Source organism: Lampetra fluviatilis, chromosome 20 (genome assembly GCF_964198595.1).
Source record: "Lampetra fluviatilis chromosome 20, kcLamFluv1.1, whole genome shotgun sequence".
Taxonomy (NCBI): domain Eukaryota; kingdom Metazoa; phylum Chordata; class Hyperoartia; order Petromyzontiformes; family Petromyzontidae; genus Lampetra; species Lampetra fluviatilis.
Window position 1 is genome coordinate 4,645,140 of NC_136294.1, and position 14,656 is coordinate 4,659,795.

General features: G+C 45.9%; 1 protein-coding gene across 2 annotated transcripts; it reads right to left on the reverse strand.

The window, feature by feature from the left end:
* Positions 1-1,662: 1,662 nt before the first annotated feature.
* LOC144937872 (regulator of G-protein signaling 4-like) lies at positions 1,663-14,043 on the reverse strand. 2 transcript variants are annotated; one of them, XM_078865419.1, is made up of 5 exons: positions 13,760-14,043; positions 9,504-9,593; positions 6,047-6,108; positions 5,387-5,505; positions 1,663-4,014 (listed from the first exon to the last, which is right to left on the reverse strand). In XM_078865419.1, the coding sequence occupies exons 1-5, from the start codon at positions 13,801-13,803 to the stop codon at positions 3,853-3,855; spliced, it is 477 nt and encodes a 158-aa protein (XP_078721545.1). In that variant the 5' UTR covers positions 13,804-14,043; the 3' UTR covers positions 1,663-3,852. The 2 variants fall into 2 exon arrangements, with proteins under 2 accessions (XP_078721545.1, XP_078721544.1); XM_078865418.1 differs by having other exon boundaries at positions 5,339-5,505.
* Between the last annotated feature and the right edge of the window lie 613 nt (positions 14,044-14,656).

Below are 14,656 nucleotides of genomic sequence, written 5' to 3' on the forward strand. Positions count from 1 at the left end.
GACCCCGAGATTGATGATTGGACGTTCGTGAAGTCAATAACGAGGATTGTCATACAGCCAAGCGAAACGAGGAAAATAACCCCACCCACCCACATCCCCACGCCCCACATAATGCCTTCAAACGAGAATTGGCCACGGGCAGATGTTTAAGTGCACAGGCGAGAGCTAAAAACCCGCACACATTTGTTCCGAGGCACAAAAGGGGATGTAAAATGTTATGATGGATTCGGATAATTTATCCTGAGTGGAAATGCGCATTTGCAATTCTTTAGCAGAGCCGCTTGTGTCAATACAGAGGTGTGCACATCTTGTTCTCGGCTAGAGACAATGGACTTGATTATTTATAACTTTTTAGTTGATAAACCTTGATAAACGTAGAGCATTCCGGGTAAATATTTTTGTTTTACTCCAAGCACACTTTTGAAGTCATCATCGTCAGCTATGATCTATCGACTGCTGAGTGAAGGCCTCCGCTCATGAGTCGTCGCCCATCACTCGCGGTTCTGAGATTGAACAGCGCGTCTGGCACCTGCACACGAGCCGATTTCGTTGCTCCATCTCCTCTTCGTGGCGTTCCATTCCTGAGCCATTCCTGTCACAATTCTTGCCGTTCGGTCATAATCCCTTATTGGTCGTGACGTGTCCTGCACAATCCAATTTCATTAAATCTTGACTTAAAGCTTTCGTAACCGCAGGAATTCATAGTCTTTGGGTCTTTCGGTAGAGTCACGTAGATGGAAAAATATTTTTTTTTAAATCCCGACGTTTCGATCGCAACTCAAGCAATCGTCTTCAGGTGAAAAAATAAATAAATGTATATATATTTCTCATGCCTCAGAAGTTCGCCTACTGTCTGCTGTATTTTTTCGCCTGCTGCATTTTTTTTGTTCTTCACCTGAAGACGATTGCTTGTGTTGCCATCGAAACGTCGTGATTTTTTATTCTTATTTTTCAATCTACGTGACTTTACCGAAAGACCCAGAGGATATTAGGTCATTGAACTTGCTTACATCGTCTCAATTTTATGCCGTACTTGGACATGTGGTTCGGAACAAAAAAAAGTGCGAATGGAAACACTTCAAAGTATTTGTTTAAAAGTTTATTCTTGCTTGAAAAGTAAGCGGACATAGATGCGATTGTCACCAGAAACACAGTGGCTTCACAACCTTACATGGGCCATGACTAGCATGTGCACAGAGAGAGAATTGTGCCAATTATTTACACAACACACGCCGTGTACGTCAAACAAGTTGATATGGGAAGAAGAAAAAAAAGACACGGTAAAATATTAACACTGATGGTAAATTCAAGGACATCAGTTAAATTCGCACCTCCAATTAGCACGGTTGGCTACGTACGGTGCGAAAGAACTTCAAAATACATACAAAATGAAAAAAAAGTTGAGAAAATGTCAAGACAACTCTGCAGCCAGCACAGATAGTGAGTCTGACTTTGGAATTTTCCAATTAATTCCCCAAGAGGACCCCTTTAGAAACCAAATCAAATTATTTCTTAGCATTTGCTCTTCACGAGTCACACCTGTATTTGGAGAATTAGCAAATCCTTTGCTCGATCCTTAATTTCTCATAGAATATTTTTAGTGCCCCCCCCCCCTAACCCCTACCACCCATCCCTCCCCTGCCCCCCCCCCCCGCCCAATGTAAGTCAATGTAGAACTCAGCCCCAGACAGCTGCGTACCAGATCAAAAAGCTACGTCGCTACAACATTCTACAGAACTACTACTGTGCTTGGGCAGGTCACCCTCAAGCCCAGTTGTTAACGGCTAAATAAACAATTACTGTGGTGTATGCCCACGAAAAAAATGTCATACACGAATGCACACATGTACTCGGGCGTCTAAATATTCAAACAAATTCTGGCTGTTACTGTTTTTAAGGTTGATTTTTTAGATGAAATTTATGGCAAGGAAATTGATAAACAATTGCCTCGATTGTTGTGTGGTTTAGGTGTGACGATAAATTACATTTATAAAGCACCTTTCCACACAGGTACTCAAAGTGCCCGATAAAGAATTTCAGGACATTCATTTATACCCACCTTTAAGGAAAACATTCTAAGATTGTTTTCAGTACAATATTGACATTGTCAAGAGCTTATTACGGATGTACACATTTTTTTCCCCATTTCAAATATAACTTTCCAAAATTCTTGTAAAGGGAAAGAAATAAAACACAAATTCAAAAGTTTACCGTCAATTTAAAAAAAAAGTTACTTCTTTATTATATTGCACTTACTGTACATATATGGTTCTTATTATAAAGCATTTGCCTCTTTGCCGAAGTTATAATACAACCGTGAAAATATGCCTTAAGATTGAGCATTTAAACTTCATCGATCTACGTTGTTGTTCTACTTTCAAATTGAAATTGCACACAAGCGACCGATTTTTCGTCATCGTTTACGGCAGGGATTCGAAAGCCTCCACGTAAAAATAGAAAATGTGCACGTTCACATCAACAGAGAAGCGACGCATTTTTTTTGTCCTCAAAACTCATAGTACCACAAAGACGAACACATCCATCACGCACCGTAATAAATACAAAACAGTTCCAGACTGCTTCTGTCCTCAGCCAAGACGAACACTCGCGCATACGTCATCCCCTTATCGCAGGATACATCGTTTCGATGCAGTCGTTACCAACCTTTCCGGGCCTGCAGGGTCCCGCTATCAACCCTCATAAGTTTTTTTTTCGTGGACCACCGTGCGGTAAGTAAAAAAAAAACAAGGTGTTTTCACGGAAGAGGAAAGTGTCCGCAACGATTCCACGACGCCGCGTCTCCCCACGGCCTGTGCGGGCTGCAGGTTTGGTGGGAACCCGCTGGTTGTTTCAAAAGCATGAATCGGCACTTTGCTTCAGCTTAAATGCGTAACAAGCATACCGTTGACGTAACATAGAAAGGAAGTGAAAATAAAATAAAACTATTCGTAATAAAGTTTTTTGGGTTAGATTGCGTAAGTATAAATGTGTCGTAGCCCTCCACCACCCGACACAGCCAGTAAGGTTTGTCACGTGAACAACGCGCCAATTAGTTACTACTTTAGCCCACCCGTGTGTTGGAGGATAAATCCACAACATTTTTCAAATTGTTAATTTTGTGGATTTACTTACGCGATCTAACCCAAAAACACTATTATGAATAATATTGGTCGCAAAAGCCTACGTGTTGAACCAAAATAGAATTAGCTCACGAAAATGCATCGAACATCAATCTTCTGATCTAAGAACGATGCTTGAAGTACAAACGCAATACGAAATGACGTTTAAAAAATAAAAAATAAACTTTAAAAAGGAATCCTGCACTGTCGTCCCATGTAAGAACACTTCGCTTCTGCGCAGTTCCACCGTTAAAGACGTTCATTCGTTCGTTCTTTCTTCCTGAGAAAAGGAATCGTGTGAAGTGCCGTGCCATCGATTGTCCGACAAAAGTTGTGGCTTTTGTCAATAAAATTACGACTGCAGGCCAGTGAAGTGCGCAAAAAAGTGAGGCACTGACCACAGACGGCGACTGGTAACCGGCACAGTATACGGAACGGGGCGGTATCGGAAATGAATAGGAGAAATAGCAGGGTATAGGTTAAATGCTTCCCTGCTTAATTTCACTCAAATATATCACCCTGCCCACCACCTTCTAACCTCTCGAAATTGCGTCGCAACCCGTTTCTCTCGCAGCCTTCGGATAAAACCGAAACGCAGCGATCGTCTGTCGTCGCTATAGCGGAGAATCGTTTTAAAATTTTGCTTCCGGTAAAATCTACTGCCGTTTCGATTCTCATTCTTGTTGTTGTTGTACACATAAAAAAAGTATATGCTCAGGCTGTGACGTGTGCCTCATTTAGTCAGATCCAGGTAGAGCTGCGAGCGGAGGAAGCGAGGGTAAGAGTCCTTCTCCATGAGTCCAAAGATTCGCTTCTGGGCCACGTCGAACGCGTCCGCCGTGGGCTTGACGAGGTTGGCGGCCGTCAGCTCTCGTGTGCACGAGTCCAGGTTCACCTGCGGTGACGGCACGAACGTTTCAATCGTCGTTATTACTCTCGTTCCTTTAAATGTCAAACGAGCCTCGCGCTCTCCCCCCGGGTCTCCCGCTGTAAACAACTGGATGGATCGTGCAGCTGCTTTCAACTGCGTGTATGTTGAACTTCTTTCACGCCGTACGTAGCCAACCGTGCTTAAAGTTGGAGGTGTTGTTTATAGATTAGCGATGAGTTTTTTTGATTAAAACCAAAAAAATAGACCTGATTTTGAAGTTTTAAGGACAATTTGCCATTGTGGGGGGATTTTCAGATTTTCGTGCGAACAATAATGACGATCAATACGAAACAAATAGAAAATGTGATTGTCCGAAATGTTGAATTTCCTGAGTTTAGAATTTTTGGATGAAACAGAAAATCGGGAGCACATCCGTCGTGTATATATATATGCACTCGGGATATGTTCCCAATCTTTGGACCAATATGAAATTCAAAAAATCAGGCCTAAGCCACTTAATTTTGGACGATCTGACTGCATGTTATTTTTACATTGTGCATCGATTTAAAAATGTGATGTCACTTCTGTGCTTTTCCTCCCAAAAGTACCAACGCCCGACATTATGTTGCTTAAATAATTGAAATAGAACAAAAACGTTTACATTGAAATAATTATTATATTATATTGATGGAACTTTACGTCCAAAAAATATACAATTATATTATTGACATCGAACATTTTTACGGTGATGCAATTCAGAGCGTAACCAGTTACGGTCACGAAAATCTTATACACTTTTAATCCGAGGGTAAAATCTGAAATCGGGCCGACGAGTCTGAAGGTGGGGGTCTCTTTCGGTGTCTTTCTCGAACGAAACGTTGACAAAGGCACCCCCCCCCCCAACAATTTCAATGCGCGCCACACAAGTGGGTGCTGCTCAACGATGGGGTGGAGGGGTGGGTGTGGGGTGGGTGTCACCCCCCCGCCCCCCCGTGTGGCCACAGGTTTTTCTACACAGGGCAGATGGCGCCTGATCAAAGGCTTTCTCGCTCGACCTTCACATCCGCTACTCAGTCTTAAGAAGTACAAAAAAATATGTCATTACTTATTCTTAAAGCCACGTACAAGCCATGTCTATGTGGCTTTACCAAAAGACCCACAGAATATGAATCCCTGCAGTCATGAAAGCTTTAACGTCAAGATTTCATTACTTATTTTCTTATTTATCCCGCCCCCGTCGTATGCATGCACATTCAGCTTCAAACAAGAAGGGGAAAAATCATGCCGAGAATATTCCGCGTCGCGAAGACATCGTGCCTCGTGCTGGTTTGAGTTTCTGTTCGTTCACCTCGTTGGGGGACTGGATTGCGATGTATTCGGAGAAGATCTTGCGTGCCTTGCTGGTGAGCTTGGAAGCAGACTTTGTTTTTTTGTAGTCCTCGCAGGCCAGCCAGAAGTTAATGTTTTCCTCGCTGAACTCTGTTCGTAGAAATGCTTGGAATGCGGCCAGCCCATCTGCAAATGAGCAAGACCACATGAAGTGCGGTCTTTCAATTCTTCGCATCCGCTCGTTAAAAGCCGGATTATCTCTGAAACGCCAAGCGAGTTAAACTCTTGAACAAGTACACTATAACAATCGTCATCAGCAGCAGCCATGGTCAATCCCCTGCTCAACCAAGGCACCCCTCAGATATCTGTACGTATGTCCGTTGAACTTCTTTCGCACCGAACGCAGCCAACCGTGCTAGTCGTTAGCCGACGCCCTCCCTGATGCGATCCATTCCTTAGCTGCCACTCCATCCCTTGTCTTGACCATCGGCCATCGTTCCTAATATCCATGCACAGCGTGTCCTGCCCAATCCCATTTGCTCTTCGTAACAGTTGCAACCGCGTCATTCACCCGCGAAAGTTCCTTAAATTCCTCTTTCCATCATAAGATTACAATGCGCTCGAACATTCCGAGTGTGGCGCGAACTTCGTAACTTATTCGAATCCCCCACCGTTCTCGACCAAGTGTGAGAGCGGACGTCGGTGAAACCCTCGCCCGCCAACTTACATTTGTGCACGAGGAGTTTGTCCAACGACTCGGCCCAAGCATGCGCCTCGTCCTGGCTGGGCCTGTGCACGGGACGAGGTGGAGAGGAGGAAGGCGCGTGAGCGAGTAGGCACACGGCACTCAGATGAAGGCGAGCCATCGAGCGCGGCGACACGCAACCACTCCCGCGGACACCGCTGTCCACATTCGCCGCTCGGCGTTACGCTCTCTCCCTCTCTCTCTCTATCGCCCCTCTCCCGCTTTCTCTCACTCTCTCTCTCACCCCGCTACACCGATTGTCTGAATGCCGGGTCTAATCATTTCAGCCCTTCTGCATGCGAGCGGCAGCTGACGGGGAGTCGGCGGAGAATGGAGCCGTCCCCTCGACAGATACACGCGCAAAAAAATGTATAATATGGAGTGCGCGGACACGTGCACCGTTCGCGAAAATATACGCGCACGCAGAAAAAAAAACCCGACGTCGTCATCCCGCGATATCGGCTGATCGCCGCTTTTCAAACTATCGCTGCCCTGATAATGGTTTTTTTACCCTTCTATCTGGCAACAAAACTGACACCTTTTTTTTACAAGGAGTTATGTTTGCATAGACCACAATACCTGCAGTCATAATGCAAACAAAAAACATAACTCTGATAATGTATGCACTGTCCTTGAAGGCGCCTTTTGGCGTCATCTGGTCCAACCCATGTGAGACTAGGCTCTAAGGAAAGCTGTCTCGGGTGTGGACCAATCAACTTCAAGGACAGTGCATACATTATCAGAGTTATGTTTTTTGTTTGCATTATGACTGCAAGTATTGTGGTCTATGCAAACATGACTCCTTCTAAAAAAGGTGTCAGTTTTGTTGCCAGATAAAAGGGTAAAAAACCAATTATCATATTTTTTACTGGCAAATGAGGTTACAATGGTGTATCGCTGCCCTTCCTCCCCTCCCGTCGGCTAGGCGACTCTCAATTGCAATCGCGGCCAATTGCAGCTCGCAAAGACGTCACCATCGTGGTGCAATTTGCAGTCAAGCCCTCTGTAGTAACAGATCGAAGCGACGATCAAGTAAACAAATAGATAAATGTGCGGAGCGAACGACTGCATATATATACTGCATTTTGTGTCCGTTAAATCCTGTATGTGAATGTCCAGATATGGGGAATACTGTTCGGGAAGAATCTGAAATATAATTTCTTAATTTGTCTTTACACGATGCCCTACGTTGATCTCTTGTTGTGTTTGTGGAATGAGAGAGGGACATTTTTACGGACAACTTTAACCGTGGCCCGATTTTGAAAGGCATCTCATAATTGCAATAAGCTGGGTTGAAGTGGGGCGATGTGGCTGCACCGACACTGGGAAAGTGAGTCAAGCGGCAATGCTCTGGTCACACCTGTCCAGAGGGGTTAATAGCCATATCCATGGCAACTGTGATCTCCATGGCAATAGCATTTTCTCCTGGTGCAGGACTTATAAAAGCCACGTTAATATTGCCCACCAAATCGGACTTGACGCCGACTTTTATTGAAAATTTTACCGATTCCATTGAATATTTTACCGATTCCACGGTTCCGTTTCCATTTGAAAGCATCGCTTTTTAAAGCGCGCTGGAAAGGGCGCTATTTAAATCCGAAATAGAATATAATTTGCGGTGTGCGTGCGATACATTAAAATCGGCAATGTATTTACAATTGACTCAAGGTAAAACCAAAGCAATCTGTAAACATGTGCACACGTGAAGATGTATATATATATGTACATAAAAAATACCGCAAAGCTGAGCTAACGTGGCTTTTAAAAAAAAACAAGCGACAGCGTCAATTGGCGGCGCACGCAATTTCAACAGGTGGCCCAATGCACCGTTGTTCTGCGAAACGGATCGCAAGCGGCAGGGCAATCCCTCCTCGACAATTGAATGTCCACGCAGGGCGGGCGGAACGCGGTTAACCCTACGGCCCCTGCGCGAGCCCCCAAAAAACAATTCTGCGCCTACTCGGGAGAGCAAAGCTAAGACACACGTTCTTGACAATAGCAAGCAGGCTGTGTGGAATCGTCCGGACGTGTGCGTGCCTGCGCACGCGCGCACGCGAGTTACCACGGGCTTTTATTTTGTGTTACACAGCAGGGGCAAACAAAAAAATGAAATCACCGTATTCTCTGCGTCTACTTGAAGCGCACGCTATTTCTGATCGCACTTGTGATCATTGACGTCCGATGGAAACGCCAAAAATAAATTGCTGCTGTCCGTTGCGACGGCAATGGGGGTTATTAACAGCCTTTCTCGCTCTCTCTCTCTCTCCACGCGTGGGCGCGTGCAACGATTAACCGCGATTGACCACGATGTCCCACATCGGGGGGGGGGGGGGGATGCTGCGTTACAAAATAACCCCCTCGCGTCGCTCGCCTTAAATTAAATAAGGGAGGGGGGCCTTCTCCCCTCCCCACCTTCCTTCCCCAGGCTCTTATAATCACATTCCCTGTGTGTCATCCTCCGCACATGAGCAACAGAGTGAAGCGTGACTCGTTTTCCCTCGTGTCGTTTCGTGTTCAAATCAAATCAAAGTGGCCGTTTCCCCGCGGGGTGTGGTGAGCAACGGGAGGCGTGCGTGAATATGTTGAAGGCGACGTAGGCTTTCGAGGCATTTCTATATGGTGAGGTGTAGTACGGGGCATGCTTCACGAACCCCCCACCCCCCCTCCGGATGACACCCCTTCAGACACGTGATATTTCATCTCAAAGGGTTGATCCGGAGGATTATATGCTGAGAGAAATGTTTAAAATATTTTATCACTATGCGATGTATGTGAGGACGTGAAACAGACTTGCGCAAACAACACGAATCAAATTTGAAGATGTCATAGCAATCGATGGGAGCATGCAAGGCAGGAAAGAGGAAGTTGATGTTTGGTAAATAAAAAATCGTAACCCTTGCTTCAATAGCAGGATGGACCATGATGCACGATAGGGATGGAATATGCACGGTAGTAGAAAAATAACGTGTCTGGTTTCAATTAATAAAATAGCAAATATAACCCCAGGAAACACGAATCGTCAACTGTTTCACAGCGCGGTGGGATGAATGCGCATTACGAACAATGTTTTATTTTGCCCCCCCCCCCCCTCATTGCAAATGACTCTCCCATTGCAGATACACTCTCGAGACTGTCATACTTACGTTTGACAGTCTTGGGAGTGTCGATTGCTCTCGTAGGACGCGCTAAGGGACGCACAGATAGATGCACACCGCTCTCAGTTCGAAAAACCCGATTGATGGAAACGGTCTCGAACATATTGCCGAGCAATTGCATCCTCGCCGTTGTCAAAGCCGCTTGCACCCTACGCTTGACCTGGAGCTCAAAGTGGCTACACGGAGGCGGTTGAACGACGTCGTTGCGTTAACGTGGCGGACGGGACAGGCGCGCGAGTCTAAGCGGGAGTGCAAGTGCGAGTGCAAGTGAGAGCACGGCTTACTCTGCAGTTGATTTGCCGTTGTGATCAGCTTCGTTTTGGGTCACGGGTTTTCTCCGTAGAAAGCCCAGCCGACTCTTCATCTCCTTGGCTCTGCAAACGATCAAGAGCATCGTGAGCGTTACGTCAATGAAACATCAACGACAGTCGCGGGTCTCTCATCCACTGCTGCCGTGGGTTTCGTCGCGGATGTACCCTGGCGTCGTGACATCACAGCAAAGTCAAGGCCTACTGGCAGAGCAACCCACCTGTGGAACACAGCACCTTTCGTCCTGGGGGGTGGCGTGGATATTACACGTGTTAAAATTATTGTTCTGATTTTTTTTTTTTTACAATTGAAATGGCAACAGATGTGAGATCAAGATGGCTATTATGGACGTATGAAGTCATGTTCCATATGCTCTCACTGTAATGAGTACCTGTTGTGACATGTGTACATCATAAACTAAAATACTATGGAAAACTACACGCAACTAGTTGGTTTTTATTTTTGTGTAAACTTACATTTTTATTTGTCTCGATCACTTCAAAGTATAAATTTGGTGGATCGCACGAATGTTGTGAAACTCCCTTCCCATGGGCGTTGAGGAGGCGCTATACCCTGGCTCGCCAGGGGAAGGCGACACAGCAAGTGTGGAATAATCGCCGTCTATTTACATCTGTACAGGGGGTAGAGCATTGCACCCTCGCGCTATCTCCAGGTGCTCCAGTTTCCACCCACTTGCAAAAACATTCACGCATCATTAAGTTGGCAGAAAAATAGATGGGTACTGCGAAAGATGCGCTGCTGTCCTCGGTGGTATCAATATCTGCTCTGGCCCATGGACGAAATGCAGTGAAATAAAGACATGAGGGTATGTTGGATGCACGTGGAGATTGAAAATCTCGTGAAATAATGCAGCTATTGGCTTGGGAGATGGAAAAGTACGTGGCATTTCTAATTTTACGTGAAAGTTAAATTAATGTATTAAAAAAAAAGGAAAATTCAAACGATCCTATTTAGTTCGCTGTGATTTAAAACTATTTACATTGGCCACAGTTGAAACGCAAGTGAAAATAAACCACATCGAATGCCATGCACGTGACCCAAGCCTACGGACCTTGAGATTCTAATCCTTACGGGATGATGAGATCAATGGATGCCACGCGAATGGAATAACACAAAATGGAAGAGAAATTTGAAAACAACAATTTTTTTTTTATAGCGCGTGACGTAAACGAAAAGCGTGATAAACGCGGGCATCACTCGTGTTGTGTAAAAACAAGGATGAGCGAGAAATGGAAGGGACAAAAGACGCAGCCTTGGCTTTGTACATCTCCGCACTAATTTAATTACGCGGCAATCTCAGATGAAAGGACGCTTGGTTAATAATAACTCATGGTCAGGTGGCTCAACGGCAGCGTTGGCGATTCCAAGAATTGCGAGTTCAAATCCTGGTTGGGGATTGAGGCAGCCCATCATCCCTCTGGGGACAATAAAATATGTACCACTTTGTGAGAAAGTCAACGACGGGTTCACTGCAGATATAACCGCTCCCACCCTCCGCAATAACCATGTGGATTTTTTATCAGTGACTCATGGCTGTAAACAGGAGTCGACGACCGTCTGAATGCTCATTTGAGCAGGAAATCACTTTTGGCTAATTTTTCATTTTGGGACGCTAATTAAATATCACAGTCGTGAATCATTGTTGGTGGTGACCGAACTGGGCCTGGCACACTGCCCGTCAAACGCTCGTCTGCGTTCGTGTTCCCCGGCAGTGGGGCGCATCGAAGCAACTCGCGGATGAAAGGGGTGCCGAGTTATAACACCGAACACTTATTAAATCATCGCTGATGGTGACTTCAACTGGGCCTGGGACACTGCTGTCACGAAAAAAACCGCCCGTCCGCGTTCGTGTTCCGCGGCCAGTGAGCAGGACGGAGAAAAGTGACTCTGGTCCAATGCTTTGAGCGAGTTCATGAATTACAGTTGTGATGGAGGAGGAAAAAACGACGGGAGAAAGTTGCAGGGGATATTTTTTAAAAGATATATTTTTAAAAAAAATATCCCATCTGTTCTTCCATGCCAGTGATTGAGCTTGATTTATAACGAGAGCCCGCTGTGAAATACTTTAACAGTTCTATTTCTGTTTTTCATCTCCCATTACTTCACCGTTTCACGTCTGCTTTTTTTTGGGTTGTTGTTGGGGAATTGGCATGAAAATGATTTCTGACCTAGGTTTCAACTTTTCCTTGGCACGTTTCCTGGTCATAATTCACCTCGCACCCCCCCCCCCACAGAGTTATCCCTCCTCCCCCTCCACCGGCCGCAGCCGAAACGGTGCCCAGTCCCAGCACACGTTCGTCGTCCACCCCGCCCTTGCCTCCCCAGCAGCTTCCTTGCGCAAGCCGCGATAATGAAAAGCAGGCACAGGAACACACGGAGGGAGGTCATGTGGCCGACGTGACTAACCCAGCATACCTTGCATCCTCTGCTCCACCTCACTTTGCTCTGCACCCCCTCTCTCTCTCTTTTTTTTGGACCACCCTCAAGACCACCCCCACCGACCTCAGCTCCCTTCACCCAGCGAACAAAGACAAAGACCCCCGTGTAACCTTCACAGACTGTTGGGGCACCTATGGAAGGGACGAAAGGCGCACGAGGGGGTTGCCAGCACCACGCCCGGCCGCCTTTGTCTCCCCAGCGGTGATGTTAACACACCGCACCGGGTACTAATTTGAGGCTGAGTCGACCTAGGGGAGACGCAGGACCGGTTCAGATAATCGTCGCCGGTGTTGGCCGTGAGCCGGATTCGAACCCCCCCTTTGCTGCATTCTCTCTGCCCTGTCCAAGGGCCCCGTGGTGACGCTGAGACTAACAGGGGACAGCTTTCTCATTGCGCTTAACCAGGCAGAGCAGCAAACAGGACATGTTGTTCCAGTCCAAGAGCGACGCCCGTTGTGATTATGAATGCACAGGCAACCCATTGCACGCGTTTGGGCAATGGTGAATGTTCAATAGATCGACATTTGGCCATTGTGTTAACGTATGGCTTATACATGGCATTTGAACTCGGATAATGTAACGCGTCGCTTTTCTGTGCAATCTTTTTCTGATAATAAAAAAAACACCTTTAGCTCAGCAGCTAACATGAAGCTGACAATGTTGCATTTACAAATGAAAATACATTTATACAAATAATGTATGATTACCAGGAATTATCGAAACACAATCATCAATCATTTTGAATTGTTGAGTTCGCTACGGAACATTAATTGCAATAACAGCGACATAACCGTTTAAGTCACGCACAAACGTGTTTTGTCGTTCTCGGTACACTATTATTTACAATTATTTTACAGTACATGATCATAAAACATAGGGGGTTTCCATAGCCGATAGGGAACTTAACCATTCATCACCCGACGTCAGCGTCTCGTTGACAAAGCTTAAAATTTATTGGATGTGCCAATGTATTCGGTCAAATTCTGACCAACTACGCCCCCTACATAGTGGTGAATTCACACCTGAATTTAACACCAACAACGTATTTAACATCATCATCAACACACATCATCAACACACGGGACAGTAGTTTCCCGAACGCATCAATGCAATTTGGTGACACGCTATTTGCCGCTTAACGAAACTACCTTTGCTATGCTGCGTTGGCAAGTGGCGCACAAACACAATTAAGAAACAGCATTCATCAACATTCGCCAACCGTTACATAATCTAAATATTGTATTTACACTGAAGGAATCCGATGAGCTATAAAGCTCTTTGTCACAGATGTCCAGTCGGGGCGGGTTAGAACGTTACAACAACAAACAGTGCAAAAGCGCGACGGAAGGGCAAAGTACAAGAAAAGTTAACAAATCACCCAAACATAAACAAACAATACTGAACCATCCCCATCCTACCAGTCAAAGCCCACCGAGGCATTAACTTATTGTTCAAAAGCCACCTGGCCACAAATAACAGCTCAACAAAGTGGCTTATCATAACACTGTGGCATGAGAAAAGCTATATTATGGCCGACGTTTCAGACAACTGTCCTTCTTCATAGCGCATTAGGCTCAACCGTCTACCTGTGCTATGAAGAAGGGTCATTGCTCGAAACGTTGCCTCATATGTTTTTCTTCTCATTAAGGCCACGTGACGAATGTGTCGAGTTTCATTACCGCTTAGCAAGTATTGAAGCGTCAATGTCCAAACAGCGGTGCAATGTATCACGGTGTCGTGGTGCAGTTGCTTCGGCAGCAGAGATGTTTACCTCTCCAGGTAGCTGGCAGGAGCTGTGACTTTCGTGTTGCACATGGCTCTCAACTTAGTGGATCGCCACCAGGTGTTCGTTGAGAATAAACAATGCTAATAGTTTGCACAACTTCAGTCTGTTCTAGCCTGTTCTTCCAAGTTGTCGAACCAACTTTTGCGTTGTTGCTGTAACCGTTAATTTAAACGAGAGGAGGGGGGGGAAAACAACAAGAAGAAAACTCCACGCTTCATGCACGGCACTGTGTCTATACGAGGATTTCAGAGTGAGGGCCACTCAATCGTTCAGAGTTTTGGGGCTTGCCTCGGGCTCTGCCGGGCGGGGTATTTAAACGCCAGGCGTGTGGGTGTGGGCGTGCAGCTCAAACTGCTTCTCCCCCCCCCAACCAATGGGCAAGAGATCCGTGGGAGCGACGGCCGCTGACGTCAAGGGGTACGATCGTCGGCTCCCTCGGTGGGAGAGACGAGGAACGGGGTGGGGGGAGGGCCCTTCCCGAGCGTGATCGACTCCACGTGGAGACCCCACGACTCCGCGGCTCGTGCCAACGTTTGCGAACGATCTGCTACACGGTCACTTGTCAAGCGGACTCACGACGAGGCTGGGCCCTGTCACGTGAAATTCTCTCTACCCGACAAAAAAAACGTTGAGTTCAACCGCTTCAAGGGAGACCTTGACATTAATTTAATGAACGCAGCGTGACCAAACAGCAATGCGCATGAGAGATTATATTAGCATAATGTTGTGTTTCCTGAATGGTTATTTACATTATATTACGCCAATCTTTACAAACACCTTTTTTCTGTTTTTATCCACCACTCTTAGTGGGGGGGGAGTCAACTGATTTCAACATTTCACGCTTAGCTGATCACACCAGCTGGCTGAACTGTTAACAGTTGC